Source organism: Drosophila ficusphila, unplaced genomic scaffold (assembly GCF_018152265.1).
Source record: "Drosophila ficusphila isolate 14025-0441.05 unplaced genomic scaffold, ASM1815226v1 contig_348, whole genome shotgun sequence".
Classification (NCBI taxonomy): domain Eukaryota; kingdom Metazoa; phylum Arthropoda; class Insecta; order Diptera; family Drosophilidae; genus Drosophila; species Drosophila ficusphila.
In genome coordinates this window covers 558451-585588 of record NW_025064257.1, presented here as the reverse complement: position 1 = coordinate 585588, position 27138 = coordinate 558451, and the positions used below count along the sequence as shown (strand labels likewise).

Genomic DNA, 27138 nt, shown 5'->3' with positions numbered 1-27138 from the left:
AATCTGTTCAGCCGTTCTTAAGTTATAAGTGGTGTAACTAACACAACTTGCTTTTATATATATAGATAATATCCATCTTCTCCTTGCCAAAACATTAGCGGGTATTGCAACGCGTCATATGATCGATGAGTTTCAGATATTTGTTGCAGTTGCCCAGTATCGCGACGTTTAAGCACAATATCGCGGTTTCCAAATTGTTCACCAACAATCAGGATGGCGACTTCGTCTATTGTTGGAGCATTAAATGTCCTTTCGTGTGTTCCAGATGGTCGTTTATCTGCTTTTATGACAACTTTATAGTCATAATTTGGCATGCGCTCTAAAGCACTCTTAAACAACCTGACCATCGCATGATGTTCATGAAGCAGACACTGCATGTCTTGAAGAATTGCTCGCTTCATCCCTTCATTGATCGCTAGACGTCGATCAAGTTGTTCTTCCATGTTGCCCATGAAATATATTTGTAAAAATTTTTTTTGTGTATCTTCGAAAGGTAGTAATGATCCAATTCGATGGTGAATCTGCCCTTGTATCTAAGATAAAGTAAGTTATTCTTTAACTATATTCTATGTAATACAAACAAAAAAAAAACCTTAAATGTCGGATTAAATCCTCGTTCTTCGATAATATCTGCCCCAAATGACGTCATTTGGAAACAACCATTGTATTTTCGGGTATTTGCAAGAAAGTGGCGTGATTCTTGTGTTTCACCACAAAGCAACGAATACAATGGCTCAGGTGGCGGAGTCAACAATGGCAATTTAACTTTACCATTAAAGCAGCATAATCCAGGCGTTTCTCCGGAAAACTTCAGTGCACCGCAATACTCGCAAACAACGTCCATTTGCCCAATGCAAACGCTAGGATGCAAGCTGTAATCAGTGATGCAATCGTATTGAAACGCTGCTCGATTCAAATCAGCACTTGATAAATTTCTTCTGCGTCGCAAATGATCTATTTCTTGACCTCTGTTGTAAGCTCGACGATTCTGCATTGTCAACCGAGCCGTATTACGGATTGCCTCTCTTTGCTCTGCTGATTGAGAAGCACGAAGTCGACCTATTCTAACGCGGTTCTGTTCACGTTCAATGTTTTGTTCTTCTTCAGACCTTCCATTTGCAGTATTTCGTAGTCTTCTTGCATTACGGCTTTGTCGGGAAAGATTCGATCGTCTTGGTCGCGGCATTATTAATTAAACTTCCCTTCACTTCAATTCACAAAAAGCACGAAAAACTTCACTTCACTTCAATTCACCAAAATCACAAATAATTTCTACTCACTTTAAAAAAATTGAGTTAAAATGCTATGGTAGTGTGTGCTTGTCAGTTTGATGAGGTAATAACTCAGTTTGTATGCGATTTTTGGTATGTCGAACGGAATAAAAAGTACCCTAACTCCTATTCCGGGCGCTAAGCTACCTTCCTACCAATTTTCAGCCAAATCTGTTCAGCCGTTCTTAAGTTATAAGTGGTGGAACTAACACAACTTGCTTTTATATATATAGATAGATATAAATATAAATTCTCGTGTCACAGTTTTTGTGACCTTACTCCTCCGAAAACGGCTATACCGATTCTCATGAAATTTCGTGAGCGTATTGAGTAAGTCTGACAATTACCCAACGTCTATTTTTCATTTTCTTAAATCGTGTTCGACATACCAAAAATCGCATATAAAGTGAGTTTCTACCTCATCACACTGACAAAAACACGCTACCATAGCATTTTAAATCAATTTAAACTGTGGCAAAAATCATTCATCATTAAGTAAAATTATGAATTCTATTTATGAGTGTTTTGTCCAGTGAGCAATGCCAAGAAAACGCAAAGGGGGCGATTTGAGCCATGATACAAGTAGAAATCGATACATACGAAATAGAAGATCCGAAAGAATATCGCAATTGCATCAAGAAGAGCCAGAAAATACACGAACTGAACGCAATGAAGTCAGAGAAGAGCCAGAAGATACACGAGCTGAACGCAATGAAGTCAGAGAAGAGCCAGAAGATACACGAGCTGAACGCAATAAAGTCAGAAGATTAGAACAACGATAACCACGCCGTTTCACAGTAAATAGACGCAGAACAAATGACCAACAACGACAACAGGTACATCGAGCATTTATATATGATCTAGCATTCCAGTATGAGCCCGATACTTTGTCATGCTCTGAAATTTAAAAATGAGCCAGCTGGGATGTGCTGCGCGTCAGGAAAAGTGCAACTTCCAAAAATTGAAACACCACCTGAACCATTGAACGGCTTACTTATCGACACGGATCCAGATTCTAACGTGTTCCTGAAGTCAATTCGAACATTTAATTCATGCTTTCAAATGACATCGTTTGGAGCAACAGAAATAGTTCAAAATACTAATGCAAATGGTCAAAATTACAATTCTACATTCAAAATTAGAGGCAAAGTTTATTAAATGGGCTTACAGCTACCAATGCCAAACAAACCACATAAATTCTTACAAATCTACTTTATGGGCGGCGAGGATTCCGGAAGCGCACTTGCCAATCACTTGAATGCACGTTGTGATTATAATAACCTTGATTCATTTTTTGCTAGACGCAATTATAATATCTTAAAAATAAGGTTTCCTTTTGTTATTTTTATATTCCCTCATAGTTCACAGCTCTCCAGATGACTTTATAATACATAAGTCTAGAACTGAGTGCATTTTGTACAGAAATTATAAAGTCTTCCGGTGGCAAAACAACGTTTGCCGGGTCAGCTAGTATATATATATATTGATTTTGTAAACTAGACCTTCAATCCAAACGCGATCGAAGGCTTAAGAAACGTCCAGGAATATGGCACTGCAGTATTCCCTGTATTTAAAAGCTGTGCGTATTTCAGTTGTTATGCGATTTACCTGTTCGATAGGGAGGGATGTAGCTAAAGGGTCAGTTGTAGAGTGTTTGGCAGCTGAGGACATTACATCTGATATGTGCTTAAGTGAGCTTTCAATGTCAGCTTCAAGCTAGTTTTGCTGAGTAGTGGGTTGAGTTGTTCGCTGGGTATTTTGCTCTGGCAGCGAGTCATCTTTTCGATTTGGTATGGGCTGGAGAGAATGCACAACTTCAGGCTGAGTAAAACTTACTGGCACTGGCGATGCTCCAGAGTTTCGAAGAGGTCTGGCAAAGGAGACTCCGGGTGTTGTTACTGATGGCGTGAAGTAGTTTGGTTGAGCAACATGTTGCACGGTAGTCGGTTTGCTGCGCCTCTGAGTCAGACGAGTCTTGAGTTGTTTATAGATAGGGCAGGCCCTATAGTTGGCTGTGTGGTTTCCACCACAGTTACTACATTTCCTCGTTGCAGGGTCTTCTTTGTTTCTCAGACATGCATCTATGCAGTGCAGATCACCACAGGCGACACAGACTGATCGCAAGGTGCAGTAGCTCCTTGTGTGCCCAAACTCCTGAAAGTTAGTACACTGTACCGGGCCGTTTCGCTTGTGTGGCTCCTCTACGGTAATTCTTCGGTGGAGAAAATATTGTAACTTGTAAATAGGGTGGCCTGCATTTTTCTTAAGAGGTGCAGTCTCTGGCGCCAGTTCAATCTTAAATAGCGGCTGAGGGATTTTTGCCCTGTTGATTATATTGGTTACATGTTTAACGTCAAAACCTTGTTCTTTTAGTCTCTCGGCTATATCAGCTACTGGGACGGTTGATTCTATGCCTTTTACTACAACTTGTAGTCCTTTGCTACTTTTGAGCTGGTAGGTGTAGTAATTTACCGGCATATGGTCGAGGAAATTCGTTGCAGTGCGGTAGTTGCTTTCATTTTTTATTTGGAGTTTGGTTTCTGATATATTACCTCTCTTTAAGTTGGTAATAAAAAAGTTATTTGGTCCGATTTTTTGTTTAAGATTGTTAATAAGCTCCGAGCAATTGTGTTCCCTAATGTAGATAGGGGGTGGCTTTACATCTTCTCCAAGGTCACCAAGTATAGCAAATCTATTTTCAGAAGTTGCCTTGTTGTTGTTGCCTTAAGTTTTCGATACTTTCGGCAGGTTTGTATTAGTTTTTTGTGGGCTAAGCTTTCTTTTTATTTGTACATACCGATCGATCCCGGTCTGTACAAGCGTAGTTTGTGGAAGAAGGCATTGTATTTTGTTTGAGATTAATTGTTTTCTTCACTTTGATCTGTTAGAAAACAAGGAAATGGAGCTAATATGATTTGGCATTGCTGCCAGCGACTTTTCGCTACTATTTCAGTTTTTATTTCACTTAAATATCGAGCTAATTGACTCGCTTGGCGGAGCGATCAAGAAACACGTCTGCACGGGGCAAAAGTAGAACGATTTTATTCATTTAAATATTAAACAGTAAATAATTAAAAAAAAAAACATTTTTATCAATAAATTATTTTTTTCTCGGCAAGAAAATTATAATGAACTATAGGGCCTGTGTCCGCTTCGCTGGTCAACACAATTTAACAACATAAAAGTCAATGTTGCAACATTTTTCAAATATATGGAAGTATAGAAAGATGGTTATTTAACACTTTTCCAGTTTGACTTCTCCACTTGCGCAGCACAATCCAGCCGTTTCTCTTTTAAACTTTAACGCACTGCAATATCGGTATATAGTCGCCATTGGTCCAATATCTAAATTTTCATTATCACTGAAGTTCGCAGTGGGGTCATATTGGAATGCCAAGCGATTGAATGATGCCAATAATCTCCATGTGCTCATTTGTCTTTCTTCGCTTAAGTTTTGTGAATATACTTGTTGCTGGCTTGGATGTCTGCGGCCAATGTTTGCACGTCGTCCTCTAAGCATTTTGGACTATGGACAGAGTGGTGAATTTATCCTCAAATGCACGATCCACATAATTTTCAAAGTTCAACTTAAATTGAATAAAAATTCTTTTTTTTTTACAATTTCACAGTGAACACAAAAATTGAGTTAAAATGCTAAGGGAGCGTGTTTGTCAGTTCGATGAGGTAGCAACTCACTTTATATGCGACAATATTGCAATTTTCTTACGGATCCCTAATTTTTTCAAAATAAATTATAGCCTATTTAACTCTACGATAATGTAGCTTTCTATCGGTGGAAGAATTTTTTAAATCGGACCAGTAGTTCCGGAGCCTATTCCCTGCAAACAAACAAACAAACAAACAAACAAACAAACAAACAAATTTTACCTCTTTATAATATTAGTATAGATAAAAAACGTTGTATTAAAAATAAATTATATACACCTCCCTTAAAAAGGGAAAAATATTTTTTGTCTTTGTCTCCAAAAATACAGGGGCAACTAAAAAAAACCCCCACTTTATAAGAAGTCAAAACTGGGGTAACAACCAAACTCCTTCCTTCAAACAGAAGCCACGACCTTATTTAGGAAATAACCAAACCAGGCCCGCACCAAAGCCTATGGAGGTAGACTCCTCCTCCCGATTCAAACAACCCACAAATTGGCAGAATAAGCAGTCAACACGGAGCCATCAAAAAAATAACTTCTTGCCAGAAGAGAAGTAGCAGAAGAAGAATACGATTCCGTCTCTTAGGCGTACGCCACGGAAATTGAGGACGACTTAGGCGTGGCAGATACCTGCAATTTTTTTAGAGTAAAGGCCCTGCTTCCATATATAACACGTAGGCTTGCAGGGCGTGAAGTTAAATTGTTAATCGATACCCGAACTTCTAAAAATTATTTTGCACCCTTTTCAATGCTTAAAGGCGTCGTAAAGAAAGAAACTCCATTAAGTGTTAAGTCAATTCATGGCAGCACACAAATAACAATTTACTTAAACAAGTAAATGCGAAACTCGATTTTACTAAAAATATGTTGCAAACTAAAAACGCAACGGAACAGCTTCAATTCATTAAATCAGAAAACGTTAATTTCATTAAAATTAATCACAAAAGTGTCCCTCTGGCAATAAAATCAGCTTTTGACAATATGATTAAAAACAAGAAAGGAAGCTAGCTTCGGCAAGCCGAAGCTTATATACCCTTGCAGTCATCAAATATTTCGAACAGAATACACAAAGGCTAAAAAACATCGAAGCAACGACGACTTTTCTATAAATTTTTCATATTTTTGACTATTGTTCATATGGCAGCTATATGATATAGTCATCCGATTTTGATGAAATTTTATTTGTTATTCAAGAGTCGTTAGAAAACTCTATATTCCAAAAATATAATATATAAATATAAATATAAATATTAGGTAAATTATATAAATATAAATATATAAAATATATATGATGAGAAATAACGATGTTATCATTTTATTTCCGTTAATTCGATATATATTTTTTGATCTCTTCTATGGCAGCTATATGATAGAGTTATCCGATTTCGATAAAATTTAACCAGAAATTCAATAGTAACTAGAAAACGCCATGTGGAAGAAATCAAGTCGATCTGATCAAAAACAACGGGGTTAGAATTTTGTATTTTAATACCTTGTATGGGAGCTATCCTATATAGTCGCCCGATCCGGCCCGTTCCGACTTATATACTGCGTGCAATAACTACACGCCTTTTGGAAAAGTTTCAGTAAGATAGCTTTAAAACTGAGAGACTAGTTTGGGCAGAAACGGACAGGAGGACAGACGGACAGACAGACAGACGGACAGACGTATTTCGATTCAGATGGTGATGCTGATCAAGAATATATATACTTTATGGGGTCTAAGGTGTCTCCTTCACTGCGTTGCAAACTTCTGGCCAAAATTATAATACCCTTTGCTCTGCAAGGGTATAAAAATCTTAAAGTGCTCGCTGACCCAGATGAAGCTTTACCTTTTAATATAAATACTATAGCCACAATAAATACAGATGGGGAACCGGTGTACTCAAAGTCGTACCCGTACCCCATGGTCGTGACAGAATTTGTGAACGCAGAGGTTAAACAACTTCTTGCGGACGGTATCGTTAGGCCATCTAAATCACCCTACAACAATCCTACTTGGGTCGTTTATAAAAAAGGAACCGACCAAAATGGATTAAAAAAGAAACGGTTGGTTATTGATTTTAGAAAATTGAACCAAAAAACAATTGACGATAAATACCCTATTCCCACAATTTCGACCATATTATCAAATGTGGGCCAGTCCCAGTTTTTTACAACACTTGATCTTAAATCAGGCTTCCACCAGATCGAACTGGCGATAAGGGATAGGGAAAATACAGCTTTCTCAATAAATAACGGTAAATATGAATTTTGTATATTGCTGTTCGGCCTTAAAAATGCTTTCAAAGGGCTATTGATGATGTCTTACGGGATAAAATTTCATAGACGTGCTACGTGTATGTCGATGACGTAATCATTTTTTCCAAGACAAAGGAAGACCACGTTAACGACATACATTGGGTTCTCGAGAAACTCTTAAAAGCAGGCATGAGGGTCTCCCAGGAAAAATAAAGTTTTTCAAAAAAAGCGTTGAATACTTGGGATTCATAGTTTCAGAGAGGGGCCTACCCAACCTCACCCGAAAAGGTCAAGGCTATCAAGGAATTTCCCTCTTCAACCTTCGATCCCTTTTGGGACTAGCGAGCTACTATAGATGCTTTATTAAAGGTTTTGCATCTATACAGGACCCCTTACGGGAATCCTAAAAGGAGACAAACGGAAAGAAAATATCAATCTAGGAAAATTGATATCGAAATGACTGAGCAGCAGAAAGAAGCATTTCATAAATTAAAAGAAATGTTAGCATCAGAAGATGTTTTACTAGCATACCCTGACTTTACGAAGGCGTTCGATATAACAACGGACTCCTCAGGTCTTGGAGGAGTCCCAAGAGGGACGCTCCATTATAATGATATTCCGCACGTTACGAGATAACGAAAAAAACTTCGCAACAAACGAACGGGAGCTACTTGCCATAGTCTGGTCCCTAAAAAATCTCCGCAACTACTTATACGGAATGAAAGATTTACGCATACTGATCACCAGCCGTTAACGTTCGCTGTGTCGGATAAAAATCCCAAAGCGAAACTAAAACGCTGGAAAGGTATTACAGATGACCATGGGGCAAAAGTAATTTATAAGCCAGGCAAAGAAAACCTTGTGGCGGACGCGAATAGGCTCCGGAACTACTGGTCCGATTTAAAAAATTCTTCCACCGATAGAAAGCTACATTATCGTAGAGTTAAATAGGCTATAATTTATTTTGAAAAAAATTAGGGATCCGTAAGAAAATTGCAATATTGTCGCATATAAAGTGAGTTGCTACCTCATGACACTGACAAACACGCTCCCATAGCATTTTAACTCAATTTTTGTGTTCACTGTGAAATTGTTAAAAAAAAAAGAATTTTTTTCAATTTAAGTTGAACTTTGAAAATTATGTGGATCGTGCATTTGAGGATAAATTCACCACTCTGTCCATAGTCCAAAATGCTTAGAGGACGACGTGCAAACATTGGCCGCAGACATCCAAGCCAGCAACAAGTATATTCACAAAACTTAAGCGAAGAAAGACAAATGAGCACATGGAGATCATTGGCATCATTCAATCGCTTGGCATTCCAATATGACCCCACTGCGAACTACAGTGATAATGAAAATTTAGATATTGGACCAATGGCGACTATAGACCGATATTGCAGTGCGTTAAAGTTTAAAAGAGAAACGGCTGGATTGTGCTGCGCAAGTGGAAAAGTCAAACTGGAAAAGTGTTAAATCACCATCTTTCTATACTTCCATATATTTGAAAAATGTTGCAACATTAACTTTTATGTTGTTAAATTGTTCAAAAATAAAATGAGACACATAATAAAGTTTTTCGACCGTAATAACCTAATTTATACAATTCAAGATGTAATAAATCCGGAGGTAGTAAACGCAATACACAAGCCCCATTATTAAATGTAGTAAATTTTTTTCCGAACATAAAAACTATTAACTGTGACAATGATAGGTCTTTGAACTCCGAAACAATTAAATCAATCCTGCTTAATAATTTTAATATTTGCATCTCAAACGCACCCCCCTACACACCACCTCAAATGGTCAAGTAGAAAGATTCCATAGCACCCTCGCCGAAATAGCTCAATGTTTGAAACTCGAGAATAAATTCAACGACACTACTGAAACCATTTTATTAGCAACCAATAGATACAACAAAACGATACAGTGACGGACAGAAAACTAATAGAGTTAATACATTCGACACCTACAGTAGTGGAGAACAAAACAACAAAACGATACAGTAACGGACAAAAAACTATTAGAGTTAATTCATTCGAAAAAATGCAACAGGCACAATAAAGGTCACTTGAGTATGTTAACAAGGACAGAACCCATAAAAATTATCAGGTTGGAGACAAGGTCTTTTTAAAAGCAAATAAACGCCTGGGGAATAAACTGTCACCTTTATGCTCTGAAGAAACAATCGAAACAGACCTGGGGACCACGGTTTTTATTAAAGGGAGGGTGGTCCATAAGGACAATTTGCGATAATGACTATCATTTAATTCTAGGTCACCCCTATCCTCTATTTTTAGGTTTAACAAATACTTCTTACTACTTACGCTAACGGTTTCCATGACAAACGCACAGGGATACTAGGAGCAATAACCTCCCAGCGGGAAAAGGTGTGGAAAATATACTATTTTCCTGTGCTTTCTTCATACAAGCGGAATGTGGAAAAACCCCTTTACCCCTTACAAATCTGCCGTCTCTCCTTTCAAAATACACGGGGGTGACACAAAAATGAAGGGATAAAGGGAAAAATCCAGTGGACCTACAGCTGCTCAAAGCAGGACAAAATCCACTGGATTTTTCCCTTACCGCTGAACAAAAACCTCCTTCTTTCGGTAAAAACCCACCCCCGAAATCGGTCCGAAATCGTCTATCCCCTTCCCAACGCCTGCTAAAAGAAGTAGGTTTTCATCTATTCCTACCCCTACGCCTGCTAAAAGAAGGAGGTTTTCCAATCAAATAAAAACCTACTTCTCACTTTCCCGCTGGGCTGATCGGGACAGCACATAAAGCATAAATCACATGGTTGGGAGCAAATAAAGTTTAATCAAGAGCAATTAATGAGCGCTGAAGAGGGACAATCTGAGTTAAATATTAAATTTCAAGAACATTTAAATGCACTTACTAATTCTATGAACCAAATTCAAAAAGTGGACAGAGACGAGGAAATACACCTTTTAGAAAACATTTTAGCAAACAAGAAAGGAAGCTATATACCCTTGCAGTCATTAAATATGGCGAACAAAATACATAAAGGCTAAACAACATCAAAGCTATGACGATTCTTCCATTCATTTCCCATATTGTTTATATGACAGCTATATGATATCGTCGTCCGATTTTGATTAAATTTAATTTAAAACTCAAGACTCATTAGAAATCCCTATGTTCCAAAAATCATGATTGTCTGATGAAAAACAACGAGGTAATTGTTTTATTTCCGTTATTTCTATATAGGTTTTTCGATCTTTCCTATGGCAGATATAGTACTCTGATTTTTATAAAAAATTTTTCTCGAATTAAGAGTATTTAAAAAACTTGATGTTCTAAAAATCATGCTTATAGGATTAAAAACAAAGACGTTATAATTTTTCCATTATTTATATATATATTTTTTGATCTCTCCTATGGGAGCTTTATGATAGAGTTATCTGATTTTGATAAAACTTAGTCCGAAAATCAATATCAGTGAGAAAATGCCATCTGGAAGAAATCAAGTCGATCCGATCAAATACAGCTGCCTGAGAATTTTTTATTTCGTTATCTCGTATTGGAGCTATCCGATATAGTCGACCGATCCGGCTCGTTCCGACTTATATACTGCGTGCAATAACTACACACCTTTTGGTAAAGTTTCAGCAAGATAACTTTAAAACTGAGAGACTAGTTTGAAGAGAAACGGACAGACGAACAGACAGACAGACGGACAGACAGACAGACGGACAGACGTACACACGTACTTCGATTCTGATCGTGATGCTGATCAAGAATATATTGTATATACTTTATGGGGTCTGAGGTGTCTCCTTCACTGCGTTGCAAACTTCTGCCTGAAATTATAATACCATTTGCTCTGCAAGGGTATAAAAAGGGAATTATTATCACAGACTTAGAAAATGTTTTGATGAGCCAAACTCAACATCGAAAGCCCAGCTATCCTAGATAGCAACGACATAAGCGAGCAGCAAATTTTACTTAACTGCTCATCCCAGTTAGTCTGATTTGTGTGTATGTAAGACTTAATCGCAGCGATTACTGATCTGTTAACCCTCTCGGAGGCGTTTCCCTGAGGTGCGTAAAATGCTGTGTATGCGTGACGTATATTATATTTGTCTAACAGCCGATTAAAAGCGAGAGACTTAAACTGAACGCCATTGTCGGATACAATCACCTCAGGAATACCGTAACAGTGCAATAAATCCTCCTCAACATATTTCAAAATTGCCTCGGTCGTAAACTTCTTGACGGGCTTCAAAAACGGAAATTTTGAAAAATGATCCAACACCACGAAAACTCCTATATGGCCAGATCGAGATCGCGGATATGGTCCTAGAAAATCTACGTAGAGTTTTTGGAAAAATCTATGCATTTCGCTGGTTTTGCTAAGAGTCGGTCTAAGACTATAATTGGGATGTTTCGAACATTTGCATATTTCGCAGCCATTCACGTGAGCCTTGACGTCTGCTACCAGATTGGGCCAGAAGAAGTATCTGCGTACTCGTTCCAGGGTCTTATTTATACCACATTGAGATGCTAAGGGGTGGTCATGCGATATTTGCAGCACAGTATGAATTAATACTTTGGGAATCCAAATTTTCCAGGCCATATCATCCGCTATCCTATCGTCAGTCGCATGCTCCATCCTGCGATACAAAACTTCACCTAAAACTTTCACGTCGGGAAGCTGAGACTGATTCTGCTGGACCTTGCATTTTAATTCCTCGTATTCTTTGCATTTGAAATACTCTGACTGGAGATCTATAAACTGATCTACCTCTAAGGATGACAAGTCTTCTGTAAATGTTCGCGAGAGCGCATCCGGGACAATATTCTGGCTGCCCTTCCTATGTTTGATCTCAAAGCTAAACCCTTGGAGCTTGAGAGCCCATCTTGCCAATCTGCTACTCAAGTCAGTCTGAGACATGAGCCACTTCAACGACGCATGGTCTGTGACTACGGTAAAATTATGGCCTTCAACGTACGCTCGGAATTTCTTTATAGACATAATCGCGGCCAGACATTCCTTCTCCGTTACGGAATAGTTTCTTTGACACTGATTCAGCTTACGAGACATGAAGGCAATTGGTACTTCGTCACCTTCAGCGCTTAGCTGAACCAAAACTCCCCCGATTCCAGTGTGACTGGCGTCACAATGTAATAGCCCTCGAAATTAGGGCTATGTAAAACTGGTGCCTCACACATATGCTTCTTGAAAGCTTCAAACGCATTTTGCGCCTCAGTGGACCATTTAAATTTTCTCTTTTGTCTAAGGGCATCTGTTAAAGGTGAAGCGATGGTGGCATAGTTTTTTATAAATTTGTGGTACCACCCAGTCATACCCAAAAATCTGCGAATCTTTTTGACTGAACGTGGTTCTGGAAAATCTACAATGGCTGAAAGTTTATCTGGATCGGTGGCGATAGTTCCCTGTCCTACAACATGGCCTAAATATTGAATTTCTTTTGTACAAAACTTGCTTTTCTGGACGTTGATTGTAAGTCCAGCCTTCGAAATCTGAGCTGCCAGTTGTTGTAACGTGTGAATATGTTTTCCAAAGGAGTCGGATACGATTAATAAATCGTCCAGATAAACAAAAACTTCTCTTTTAAACTCTGCTGGAACAATTTTGTCCATCAATTTGGACATGGTCTGGGGTGCATTGCAGAGCCCAAATGGCATTACTGTATATTGATAGAGGGGCCGACCAGGGACGGTAAAAGCTGTCTTATCTCTTGATTTTGGTTCAAGCGGAATTTGCCAAAAAGCATCCTTTAAGTCTTTACTTGAAATAAATTCTGCTTTTGGCAGTCGACTTAAAATTCCGTCGATGAACGGCATAGGATAGGCATCCTTGACTGTTACAGCGTTTACCTTTCTACTGTCCAAGCACAGGCGAACTTTTCCTGGCTTACGTACAAGAACAACAGGAGAAGACCACGCACTGTTGGACTTCTCGATAACTCCCAAAGACAGCATACGGTCTAGCTCTTCATACATCATTTTTTCTAAAGCAGGAGACACGGGATAGTGTCTTTGCTTTATTGGTTTTGCATCTGCAACATCAATGGTATGTGCAAGTACCGAAGTTCGACCCAAACCATTTTCAGAAAATGAAGGAAATAATGCAATGGTGCTCTCCAATTGTTTTCGCTGCCCCGCAGTTAGTGGTTGCAGCAATGGATCTTCTAGTGCTGAAACAGCAAGGTTGGAAAGGGAAGAAGGTAGCAACTCAAAACTGACCCAGAAATCAATACCTAGGTAAAGATTTTAAGAGAGCGAAGGCACGATATATAACACCAGTTCTTTTTGCGAATTCACAGTTCGGCCGGTGGTCCAGCAGGTAGAGCGCTGGCATCCGGTCCGGAAGGCCCGGGTTCAAGTCGAGCCCCAGGCTCCCCGAGAAAAAGAAACGGTCTCTTTTTCCAAATCACTTCTATGCTCTATCGCTCACTTAACATTAGTAACAAATTTCGGCTCCCCGGACCCGCACACCCCCTCGTCCACGTTACTATGGACCCATCAATAGAATTTTCGTCACTCCTAGATGGCGCCAGGTGGCAACCCCACCGCTAGGATAAGTCGCTACTGGCTTATCACCGGTACGATCGAAAATCAATGATAATGAATCCTCTACAAGAAATTGTAGAGGCTCTAAGCTCCCGGGTGGAGTAACAGAATGTAAATTTTTTTTTGCGAATTCCTTAAAATAACCTTCGCTTTTAGCTTGCCTATAATTTCCTGAGGCCTACCATCTGCTGTTTTTACTGAACATTTATAAGGCTTAAAACTACTTCCGCCATTTATAAGTTCCTTCGCCAGAGATCCGCCAATACAACTAAGAGATGCTCCCGTGTCTAGCAAGCCACTAATCCTTTTTCCTAGAATCGATACTTCTGCGTATGGTCTGACATCTAATGGATTTCCAATGATAGCGGAAAGTACCTTGGAACGTTCTTGCTTGCGCACCTTAAAATACAGTCGACGACGCTCTGATTTGCGCTGTCTTGGTTCGGTCTCCCGTTCCGGAAGACTACTGTGCCTTGCACCAAGCTGACTAAATCGATTACGTATTGTTACATCCGGTAAATTATTACAATTTGGTGGTTTATTAACTTCTGGGATAGCTGAAACTTCCTCAGAACCTATTGATCCATTTTCTGTTCGGACGACGGATACATTTTGCGAGCACTGTTCGTTGGTGCTCGAGCAACCCAGTTTTTTGATGACTGACATTTTCTGCAGGTTGGCCGATAAGTGTCAGGCTTTCCGCATCCATAGCAGAAAACGCGGCGTTCACTGGTACAGTCGTGATATCTATGACCTGTCATGTCACAATTCCAACATTTCAACTCGATCGCTGCGATTTCTTCAACCCCAGGATCTTCGCTGTCTTGTTGATCCTGAATTTGGGTATCTATCTCATTCACCTGTCTCTTTGGTGCCTGTCGACTGAAAGTAATATGAGGTTTGAACACATTCTGCTTGAAAATCTCATGTCTACGTACGGCTTGACGTAGGTCAGCCACGCTGGGATCATGTTGTATCTCAGTCAGAAGGTTTGACCTTAAGACCCCCAACATATAGGACTCGGACATTGGGTGCGACAAGTGGTCAGCCATTGCTGCTATTACCTGGTAGTATTCATCAAATGACTCATTATGTTTTTGCTTACGTTGATCAATTGTGGCTTGGATATCCCTATCGGTACGCGCATCTTTAAACTGTGTCCTTAGCGCTACGCACAAATCGGACCACGTTAAGAATGGTACGGTTTTATGGTATCTCCAGAAACATTCAGCGGCACCGCCTTCAAACAAATTGCTCGAATATCGGGCCAACAAAGTAAAATTCCCTTCTAAGGTTTGCCTAGTCAAGGCCTCAGCTCGATAAATAAAATCATCAACAGATAGAGAACCCTTGCCCGTGTATCTTAGTTTCCAATTAGTCATGATTTGGCTAATACGATCTGGCCTTAGTTCGGATGCATCGGAATGGAAACTGGCTTGTGAGTTTATATTTCCCTGATGATTTGGCGAATTTACTGCTGAAGCTTGCCTTCTATCTCTTTTTCGCTAGGTCGACCCTGAACTGACAATCTTTGGAAACCTGACTCTATAGCTCTTGAAATGAGTTGTATTTGCCTGTCCGACATATCGGTTATTGCCTTTGCCTGCGTATGTGAAGCGGCTCTCATGGCATCGGTTATCGCCCGCATTAATTCACTTAAATTTGGTTCTTTTTCTTGCGAGTCCATTTCGGCTTCGGCTTCCCGTTCTCGATTTAAATTTTGGGAACCTGATGGTTGTTCTGCTATACTGTCGTCTAACGTTTCTGGTGACTCCACTGTAGCTCTGCAAACGGGGCAAACTTTACGATTTGTGTTATTAAAACACGCTTGATGAAAGGTATGATTGCAATTAGTCGTTAGCAGCTGTGCTGTATACTCAATTGAGCTTAAACAAATAAAACAATGTCCTGCTCTCCTTTCTTCTTGCACGACCTCAGGGCTTCGTGCTAAAGGCATGGTTTAAAGTAAATAATTAACTTTTATAAGAAAAATTTTATCAAAGAGTTTATAAATATAATATTATACAATTTACTAGGGTCATGCGATCACTTGCTTCTGGAAGGGTAAGAAAAATTGTTTTAGTTTAGCACACAGATAAGTAATGGATGTAGTTTGTTTGTTGTTAATATAGATCTCAATGGTAGTCTTACACCACGACAGAGTTTTAGATATTAAACACCCATTTCTCATCAAGGAAAAACACAAAAAAAAGTTTTAACTGGCTCCGATAGTTATTTTGAAACTGATCGTACTCAACAGCTAAATAGAAGAATGGCATTTAGATCGAGTAAAATTAACAAAGGAAGGGGCTTTTGCTGAGTCAAGACACCCTATGTCGACTTTATCATTTATCTCAATTTAAATTTCTGTACCTTAATATCTTTCAAGTGGTCGAAGCGCGTTTACTTGAAAATCCTTCGCTAGTCAAGACCCTCAGATACTAGGCTTGATTAAGTACACTTTTGTAGAACCAGGGCTTAAAAATTCGATTACAGAATTTTTCCTCAACCTGTCCCATAATCCAATAGCATATTCTTAATCACAACAAGAAATAGGAAAGATTTTAGAATCGAGTGTGTGGGAGAATGAAATGGCGAAAACTTTTGAAATTTTCCCAAGTTCCTAGATGGAAACGAACATGGCTATAATCATGGATAACTCGGCTTGCCGGTTGGCCGACAATTTGGACGCCACAAATAATATTTATTGTAGCATATCACGGGTATACAAAATAGCAGGGTATTCTGTAGTGACCAGCTGATGGACGTACGAGGTAGTACAGCACGCGTTGCTACCGGCGCTGCTCAGAATCGGGTCAATGGGGGGTTTCTATGAGAGTACTACTCGAAATGCTGGCGTTTTATGCAGTAAAATTATTTGATTGATACCCCAAAGGGTAGGGGTAATTAACTCACTCAAAACTGGCAGGATAAATAAGAAAGAAAGAAATGATCGACAATAGAAAAAGAGAAAGATACAATTCTTAAACAATTTGACTTAAACGTTGTTGCTGTAGTTGTTGTTCAGCAACTTGCATTAGCCCACCCAACCTAGACCATTTACTCCGGCTCCAAAATTATGTCTTTCATTAAATGGTCCCTATGTTTAAGTCGCTTCTTTAATACCCTTGGCTTGGTATTTAATTTATATTTTTGCAAAAAATCTTAAAATGTTATTTTTGGTTATTATTCGTGAGAAATCGTGAGAATGGTCCTGTGGGAAAATAATATGGCATAGGTATATATATACCTATATATATAAAAATATTAAATTTAGCAAAAATATTTGGTACTGGAGTTTCATTCTTTCGGGTTTTCTTCATTTTCAAATGTATTTATTATTAATTAACATATTCTTCCAAAAAAAACCAAAAACAAAAATTATTATATTTTTCTTCTTTACGTTAAAATTTCGTTTCTTTTCGTTTCATTTAAGATTTTGTATTTCGGCAGCAAGACTTTAATTATAAAAGGTTTCTGAAACAGTGATAATAGCTTTAAAAAGACCTACCGCTCCATTTCCAGTCGGACGAAAGCGCTTTCGACGAATTGAGGGGAGAAAAATTTTTTTTGATTTTAGATCACTTTCAGTTCTCTTATTTTTTTCCAATGCTTCTCAAACCTTTTGATTTCTTTTGGTTTCACTTGCATTGCCTTTTCTTATTTCATTCACTTTTGGTACACTGCACTTTTCTTTAGCTGCCAGATCATGATCGACACAGTCAGAGCTCTTTATGACTGGTTGCTGTTTATGGGGGATGACAAACGAATATCGAATGCCATCCTCATTCATTTAATCATGAGCAAAGTCGATTTAGGAACAAAGAGAAAGTGGGAAGAACAGTTGGACTATACGTCGCTTCCGCTTTGGAGGGAATGTGAGTCGGCTCTGGACAGCCGATACCAGCACATGGTCGCCGAAGAGGCTTCCAAGCCGAAAAATGTTCAGGCAAGCCAGACTTTTCCGAAGAAGAGTGGAAACAAAAGTTTTTCATTGATCGCTGCCAGGGATGACCCTTCCCTATGTGTGCTTTGCACATCAGCAGAGCATGAAATAGGAAACTGCGCTTTGTTCGCAGCTCTAACAGTGCAGCAGAGGTTCGATTTTGCCAAAAAAGTGCCCTTATACATCAACTGCCTTCGCAAGGGTCACAGTGTCAAAAAATGCAAAACGAACAGGTGCAGGGTGTGCAAATCCTCACACCACACTTTGCTGCACATATACTCGCCTAAGACAAATCTCGCGTTGCCCCCTCCTCCTCAGCCTACGCTCATGGAAGAGACTCCATCCACTTCACATGTTTTGCATGCGACTGCTTGGGATAGAGTCATTCTTGCCACAGCTATCGTGAGCGTATTATCGAAAAGTGGCGAATTTGTTGTGGCTCGAGCGTTGCTTGACTCTGGTTCACAAATAAATTTTGTGACCGACGACCTCGCTCAGAGACTACAAATTAAAAGAGAGGATGTGTGTATGAGCTTGCGGGGCATTGGTGAAACTAATGCCCAAGCAACAAAGAAAATACATACAATAGTGAAGTCGCGAGTAGGGAGCAGCCAGTTGTCGTCCGATTTTTATATTTTAAAGAATATTTCAGGTTATCATCCGGATCAAGCGGTGAACACCAGCGGGTGGAGGGTGCCTGAAAATATTAAATTGCCAGATCCATTCTTCTTTAAGCCCCAAAAAATAGAGATGCTTATCGGCGCAGATTCATTTTTTGAAATAAAGATAAGCAGGGGCCTGAACTTCCCATCTTGCAAAAAACTGTTCTCGGCTGGATTGTGTCAGGGAGATGTACCTCGGAAACCAAAATTAAGGCTGAAAATTCGGTACATATCAGCTGTCAGGAGGAAGCGTTGGAGTCAATCGACACAACCCTGCAGAAGTTTTGGTCTGTGGAGGACTTGCCACCTAAGGCTAAAGTCCATACTCCTGAGCAGCAACTTTGTGAACAACACTTTGAGAAGAATACTCAAAGACTGTCGTCCGGGAGATTTTCGGTTCGTCTGCCGTTCAAATCTGACCCGAATTCTCTTGGTTCTTCGTATGACGTTGCGAAACGTAGATTTTTGTCGCTGGAAAGGAGATTGTCCAAAGATCCTTCATTAAAAAAAATGTATCTGGACTTCATGGAGGAATATGCGTCAATGGGCCATATGTCTTCTACTGATAATAGAATTCCAGATGGTCCACACTAATTCATTCCGCACCAGTGCGTGCTGCGGCCTCAAAGCACCTCAACCAAGTTGAGAGTGGTATTCGATGCCTCAAGCCGCACATCGACGCAGGTTGCGTTGAATGACATATTGATGGTAGTCCCCACTATTCAAGAGGAGCTGTATTCGACGCTACTTCGGTTCAGAATGCACAGGTTCGCCCTTGCAGCGGACATTAGAAAGATGTGTCGCCAAGTGATGGTGGACGAAGCTGACCGAAACTTTCAGCTCATAGTGTGGAGACGAGATCTTTCTGAGTCTCTGAAGATCTTCAGGCTAAATACCGTGACATATGGAACATCGCCAGCACCCTTCATGGCAATCCGGTGTTTAATGCGGCTTGCAGAGTTGACGCAAGCTAAGTATCCAAATGCCGCAAAGGTCATTCAGAAAGATTTTTATGTTCACGATTTGTTGACAGGCGCCGGATGCGTTGAGAACCTGCAAAGCTTCGTGGTGAAGTTTCGCAGGTTTTGCAAGAGGCAGGTTTCGAATTGGCAAAGTGGTTTTCAAACTGCCCCGAGATCTCCGCATCTGACAGCGCTATCATGCCATTATTGGCTGACTCAGATGTAACTAAAACCCTTGGAGTGGTTTGGTTACCTGGCAAAGATTACTTCCTATTTCGGTTGGATGACTCTTTCCAGGATCTTCGACCGACAAAACAAAACATACTCTCCGTGACTGCGAGACTTTTTGATCCACTGGGCATGTTGTGTCCTTTGGTCACAAAGGCAAAGATGCTTTTACAGGAGCTGTGGCTTCGAAAATTAGATTGGGACGAGTCGCTACCGATGCAGCTACAAACGTCGTGGGAAGCCTTCATAGCAACTGTGCTGCAACTGCCCAATGTCGAGGTATCGCGATTTGTCATACAGATCCGCAAGTCCCGATTGAAATACACGGTTTCGCTGATGCTTCCATGCGAGCATATGGAGCGTGCATCTACGTTCGCACTCAAACTGCTGAAGGTTTAAAAGTGTCATTACTGACGGCCAAATCCAAAGTAGCTCCCCTCAAGACGAAAACTTTGCCTCGCCTTGAGCTGTGTGCAGCTCACCTTTTAGCAGATCTTCTTAACCGTGTAAGGCCATTACTAAATTGCCCTATTAAAAAAGTGGTCCTATGGACCGACTCCGAGATCACTCTGCATTAAATCAAAACTCATCCGTCGCCGCTGTCCGTTTTCGTCTCAAACCGAGTAGCAGAGATCCAAGAGTGGTCGGAGAATGCAATTTGGCGACATGTTCCCACGAAAGTTAATCCAGCGGACATAGTGTCTCGAGGATGTGACGTTGAAGATTTTTTAACGTCCATTTGGTTCGCTGGCCCGTCATTTTTACTTGACACAGAAAGTAATTGGCCTGTAAATCAACACCTCGAACTCCCTTCAGAAGTCGTATCGAGTGAGTTACGCAAGTCGGCGTTAACTCTTGTTGTTACACCAGAGCCCAACTACTTGCTTCGGAAAATCGAGTCCTTTTCGTCACACCTGAAGCTGCTGAGAGTATCGTGTGGGTTTTAAGATTTATTTGGAGGTGTAAGAAAGTTTTACAGCCTGTCGAAAAAAGCATTACGCCAAGAGAACTGAATTTTGCGTTCGAGAAAATTGTAGAAGTCATCCAATCTCACGAATTCAGTGACGGCATAGGCAAAATTCGGAAAAAGAAACCGGTATCAACGCAGATTCAAAAGCTAAATCCCTTTTGTGCAGAAAAATAAATTAGATTGGTGCTCTTCCACATTATTGCGAGTTGGTGGTCGGTTATTGAATGCTCCTATCCCGTACGAAGCCAAATTTCCGTTTTTGCTAACGCAAAACTCCCAGTTCGTTAAAACTTACGTGTCGTATCTGCACGTTACGAATTTTCACGCTGGTCCTCGAGCTCTTGTGAGTCTCCTGCGAGAGAAAATCTGGTTGGTCAATGCTCAAGATGATGTCGCCGAACCGTTCGTTCGTGCATGCGCTGCTTTCGATGCAAGCCGCAACTCTTGACGCAAAATATGGGGAACTTTCCATCAGACAGACTCCGAGCTCTCCGCCCCTTTAATACCGATTTTTGTGGGCCATTTAGCACTACATATCGCATCCGTGGTAAACCACCGTACAAGTCATATGTGTCCTTGTTTGTGTGTTTTGCGCCTAAAGCGGTCCACTTAGAGTTAGTGTCTGACCTTACCACTGATACATTTTTATCGGCATTTCAAAGGTTCGTGAGTCGTCGCGGGATTCCGGAAAAGGTGTGGTGCGACAACGCGACCAATTTCGTCGGCGCAAATCGTCACCTGAGAGAGTTCCGGGCCCGTCTGGAGGAGCAGAAGGGCGGTATACGAAAATTCGCATCAAAAAAAGGATGCGAGTTTGCGTTCATACCGCTCAGAGCACCTCACTTCGGCGGTCTGTGGGAAGCAGGTGTGAAGTCTGCAAAGCATCTGTTCCTTCGGACGGTCGGTCACGACCTCTTGACCGCGGAGGAGCTCGGAACTCTCCTCACCAGCGTGGAGGCTGTGCTGAACTTAGGGCCCATCGGAGCGCTAAGCAACGACCCCAGCGACGGCGAAGCTGTAACCCCCGGACATCTCCTGATCGGCGGCCCGCTGATCGCTCCACCACCCTCGGCACTCCCGGACCAGATCAGCCCGGCCTGTTGTGAAGATCCAAAACGTCGACGTGGGAGCGCTCGTCGTCGTCGGCGAGGACAATCTGCCGCCCCAGCAGTGGAGGATCGGGCGCGTAGTAGCGGTGCACGTCGGCGCTGATGGGAAGGTCTGAGTGGCGGACGTCAAGACGGCAAAGGGGACGTTTAGGCGAGGGATCCATCGTTTGGCTCTCCTACCGACGTTGTCCTGAAGGACGTCGTCCCTTCAGAGGGGGCGGTGTTTGGAGATTTCTCTTGGTTTAATGTAAAGCGGGGATCGGGGCTTAATAAAGCTTTCTCACTCAGGCGAATTCGGCCGCCGAGCTACCCTCAAATTTGGAGTTGTGCATATATTGCCAGTAGGGTTTAGACTATATAGCCTGTCCCAAATGACTGATTGCGTTATTTTTTTGGTCGCGATGATAATATTACCAAAAAAAAAGGAGATCAAAAAACAAGCAAAAATCTACGATTTTGTTTTTAACAATATTTTGTTAACTATTTTCTCTGTACATACTTTTAGCAATAGCCTCAGCTTTGCCTCCGTGCTATTGAGGAGAATGTCTGCTTTTCCGACTTCCAAGAATTGGGTCCTCCTGATAAAAGGAAAACATATCCTGTATACGATCGTAGGTCACCGGCCCAGTCGGCATCAACGTAGCCCACTAAAGCCGAATCTCCTGCGCAATAGCTCAACTTGTTGGTGGCCGTTCCTGCCAAGTGCCGCATTACTTGCTTGACGCCCAAAACATGTTTATCATGAGCATCCTTATTTCGTTGTGCCAGCTTCACGACAGCATGGTAAAAATCTGGCCTTGAGGTTAATGCTAGCCACATTAATTCTCCTATAGCAGACTGATATGCAGTTGGATTCTGAGCAACGCAATGTTCGTTGATGCATACCACCTGAAATCCTGGGTCTAAGGTTGTCGCTGTCTGCCTGCACTGCTCCAGTCCATGTCGCTGCAGCATATCCTTGATATATAACGTCTGGTTCATCGTTATACTGCCCAACTCGCCTTCGCGTTCAATTTGCATGCCCAAAAACATGCTTAGCCGTCCTTTGTCCACACATCCAAATTTCGAAGCTATCTTTGACTTGATCTACATCAGGTCCATTTTGTTTTGACACGCTGAAAGAAGATCATCGAAGTAAATTAGTACAAGACACAAGTTACCATTTATGTCCTGCTTGTACAAGCATGCTTCACATTGACAGGGTACGAATCCGATTTCTCGAAGTGCTGCATCCAAGGTAGCGTTCCACTGGCGGCTTGACTGTTTTAGCCCATATATTGCCTTGTTGAGCCTCAGAACCTTGTTCTTACACGCTTCATCCTCGAAATTCTTTGGCTGTTTCATATACACAGTCTAGCTCAAATCACTGTTGAGGTAGGCTGTGCACACATCCATCTGGTTAAGTGACTCCGCTGATAGCGCCAATACTAGGCGGATTGTCTCATAGCGACACACCGGTAAGAAAGTTTCTCCATAATTAATTCCGTATTTCTGGGAACAACCCTTCGGTACCAGACGCGATTTATACCGCTCGGGATTGCCTTCGCTGTCTCTTTTTATGGTGAAAACCCATCGACATCCGATTGCCTTTTGTGCCATGGGCAACTCGCTTACGGTCCATGTGTTATTCGCCACGAGCGAGTCATACTCCGACTTCATGGCTGCCTTCCAAAATGTAGCTTGCTGGCTGCGTAGCGCTTCATCGCAGCCTTGCGGAAGTGGAATATCTGCACTGGTCATAGCATTGACAACTTTATATTCCTTTCCTGGTCGCCCCGACTTGCCGGTCCGAATGATTCTAGGTCTCCCTGGCCCGATTCTGCCAGCCTCTCCTTCATGGTGTTCCTGCTCCCCATCATGCTGGTCGCGATCTTTGCCTCGTCCGTTTTCATCTGCGCTGCGGTTTCCTCTGAGTACTTCATATTCGCTGTCTTTTTGCTGTTCATCACCATCGCGCTGGGACTCCACTTTAAGTACATTTGCTGGATCCCTTGTCGAAACTTGTACTGCTGGAAATGCTTGAATTTCCTTGAATAATACGTCGCGTTTAACAACGACTTGCTGCGTCACCTGATCGTACAACCTGTACCCTTTGGACTCCAGTGAATATCCAACGAATCGATATTCCATTCCTTGGGCCTTGAATTTACCGCGGTGACCTTTATCTAGTCCTACTGCCAATGATCCAAAAACACACAAATGACTCACATTGGGTTTCCTGCCCAGTGGCGTAGCGTGCCTTGTCGGGGCCCCGTATAAAAAATTTTTGGAAGCCCTTATATGGAGGTAAAGATTTTTCACAAAAGAAAACAAGAAAGGAAGCTAGCTTCGGCAAACCGAAGCTTTTATACCCTTGCAGTCATCAAATATGTCGAAAAAATTACATAACGGCTAAACAACATCGAAGCTAAGACGATTTTTCTATTCATTTTCTATATTTTTGACTATTGTTCAAATGACGGCTATATGATATGGTCGTCTGATTTTGATGAAATTTAATTCGGTATTCGAGAATCGTTAGAATGAAAAACAACGATGTTAAAATTTTATTTCCGTTATTTCTATATAGATTTTTCGATCTTTCGTATGGCAGCTATAAGATATAGTTGTCCGATTTTTATGAAACTTTTTTCTCAATATAAGAGTTTTTAAAAACTTGATATTCAAAAAATCATGGTCGTGGGATAAAAAACAACGATGTTATCAATTTATTTCCATTAATTCTATTTATATTTTTCGATCGCTCCTATGACAGCTATATGATAGAGTTATCCGATTTTGATCAAATTTTATCCGAAATTCAATAACATCTTAAAGAATTCAATTCGATCTGATAAAAAACAACGGCGTGAGAATTTTTTATTTCATTCTCTCGTATGGGAGCTATCCGATATAGTCCCCCGATCCGGCCCGTTCCGACTTATATACTGCGTGCAATAACTACACACCTTTTGGGAAAGTTTCAGCAAGATAGCTTTAAAACTGAGAGACTAGTTTGCGCGGAAACGGACAGACGGACAGACGTATTCTGATTCTACTCGTGATGCTGATCAAGAATAAATATACTTTATGGGGTCTGAGGTGTTCATTACGTTGCAAACTTCTGACTGAAATTATAATACCCTTTTGCTCTGCAAGGGTATAAAAAATATTGTAAGAAGAAATATTTATTTATCACATTATTTACCCATTTTACAAATAACAAGAAAGGAAGCTAGCTTCGGCAAGCCGAAGCTTATATACCCTTGCAGTCATCAAATATGGCGAAAAAAATACATAAACGCTAAACAACATCGAAGCTAAGACGATTTTTCTATTCATTTTCCATATTTTCGACTATAGATCATATGGGAGCTATATGATATAGTTGTCCGATTTTCATCAAATTTAATTCGTAATTGAAGAGTCGTTAGAAAACTTTAAATTTCAAAAATCATGCTTATCAAATAAAAACCAACGATGTTATAATTTTATTTCCGTTATTTCTATATAGATTTTTCGATCTTTCCTATGGCACCTATAAGATATAGTTGTCCGATTTTTATGAAACTTTTTCTCAATATAAGGGTTGTTAAAAAACTTGATATTCAAAAAATCATGCTCGTGGGATAAAAAACAACGATGCTATCAATTTATTTCCATTAATTCTATATATATTTCTTGATCTGTCCTATGGCAGCTATATGATAGAGTTATCCGATTTTGTTCAAATTTAATCCGAAATTCAATAACAGTTAGAAAACGCCATCTTGAAGAATTCAAGTCGATCTGATCAAAAACAACAGAGTGAGAATTTTTAATTTCATTCTCTTGTATTGGAGCTATCCGATATAGTCGGCCGATCCGGCCCGTTCCGACTTATATACTGCGTGCAACAACTATACAACTTTTGGGAAAGTTTCAGCACGATAGCTTTAAAACTGAGAGACTAGTTTGCGCGGAAACGGACAGACGGACAGACGGACAGACGGACAGACGTACATACATATTTCGATTCAGATGGTGATGCTGATCAAGAATATATATACTTTATGGGGTCTGAGGTGTCTCCTTCACTCCGTTGCAAACTTCTGACTGAAATTATAATACCCTTTTGCTCTGCAAGGGTATAAAAATCAAATTTTAAATATTCACTCTTACACACTTTGGGGGCCCCCTTGGCCCGGGGCCCCGTATAATTGATACGGTGTATACGGCGGTAGCTACGCCCCTGTTCCTGCCACTCCAAGTGATTCCAACGAGAGCTGCTGTTGGTGACCGATTGAGTGGATAAGCAAACTCCTGGCCATTTCTACAAGTGTTCTGTTGGCTCGCTCTGCCACGCCGTTCTACTGCGGGCTGTAGGGGACGGTTAACTGCCGTACAATGGCATTTTCCTGAAACAAATTGTCAAAATGTTTATTAACAAACTCATGCCCATTATCACAGCGAACTGCTTGTATCTTGCGTCCGAGCTGACTCTCTGCCATGTTTTTGAACACAAGAAATTTGTCGGAACACTAAATCTTTGGATGTTATGAAATACACAAATACACGGCGGGTCTTATCATCAATAAATGTGACAAAGTATGATGCTCCTCCAAAAGTTTACTTTTCCATTGGCCCACACACATCTGTATGGATCACCTCCAGCTCACGTTTGGCTCTGTTCTTCGATACTGGAAACGGCTCTGTGTGTATCTTGCTCTTTATGCATGACAAGCACTGGCTTTTTTCTAAAAAATTAACTCCATTAATGCCCTGAACCATCGAAAGTTTTACTAAGTCGTTCCAACTGGCATAATTTAAATGTCCATATCTGTTATGCCATAGACCTGCACTGATCTGTATGGCACTGAAACAAGTATTCCTTTTGCTCTCAAACATAGACAATTTGTTTTTTCTGCACGCTTTCAAAACTTCTTCTCCATCTTGGTATACAGTCGCATAGTCTCTGCAAAAAGTCACAGTCCAACCTCGATAAACTGCGCAATTAATAAATATGAAATTCCCTTTCATCGTGTAAAACATTCTGCAGTGCCAGGTTGCAGTAATCTGTTCTTACGGTTACGTCACCTTTTCCAACTGCTCTCATTACGCTTGCGGAACATAATTGGTAAAAAGACTTCGAACGCAACACATATGAGCCGTAGCTCCGCTTTGACTGCTCGTTATTGACTTGCCTTTTAAACTGATTTTTATAATGCCCACGCTGTCCGCAATTATAACATTCCACGTTGGATTTGTCTCTTCTCCTGTTCTTTGTGTTGTCCGGATGCAACTTAGCATGAAAAGCTAACTGCTCATTTTCCGATCTTTCTCTTGCTTCGCTGTTCCTTTTTTCTCCTTCTGCAAGCAATTTAACCTTCAACACATCTACCAAGGACAAACTATCCCGCGTGGCACAGTTCTTAAGATAACCCAGCTGTGTCTGCTTTACGCTTAGTGTTATCATAGCTAATGCCTTCTGATCGAGTCCCCCTCCATATTCCGTCATCTCCATCTGGCCGCTGCCCCTGGATCACCTTCCTCTGCATG

General features: G+C 40.7%; 2 protein-coding genes across 3 annotated transcripts in view; one reads left to right on the top strand and one right to left on the bottom strand.

The window, feature by feature from the left end:
• LOC108101339 (lachesin) overlaps positions 1 to 27138 on the top strand; it is a 427086-nt gene that overhangs the window by 24282 nt on the left and 375666 nt on the right. The window lies entirely within an intron of this gene.
• Positions 22135 to 22653, bottom strand: LOC122319966 (secreted RxLR effector protein 161-like). Its single transcript, XM_043207866.1, has one exon. The coding sequence runs from the start codon at positions 22651 to 22653 to the stop codon at positions 22135 to 22137; it is 519 nt and encodes a 172-aa protein (XP_043063801.1).

Bases quoted from the DNA above. Each gene is read 5' to 3' on its own strand.
- LOC122319966 (XM_043207866.1), bottom strand. From the start codon at position 22,653: ATGTTTTTGGGCATGCAAATTGAACGCGAAGGCGAGTTGGGCAGTATA.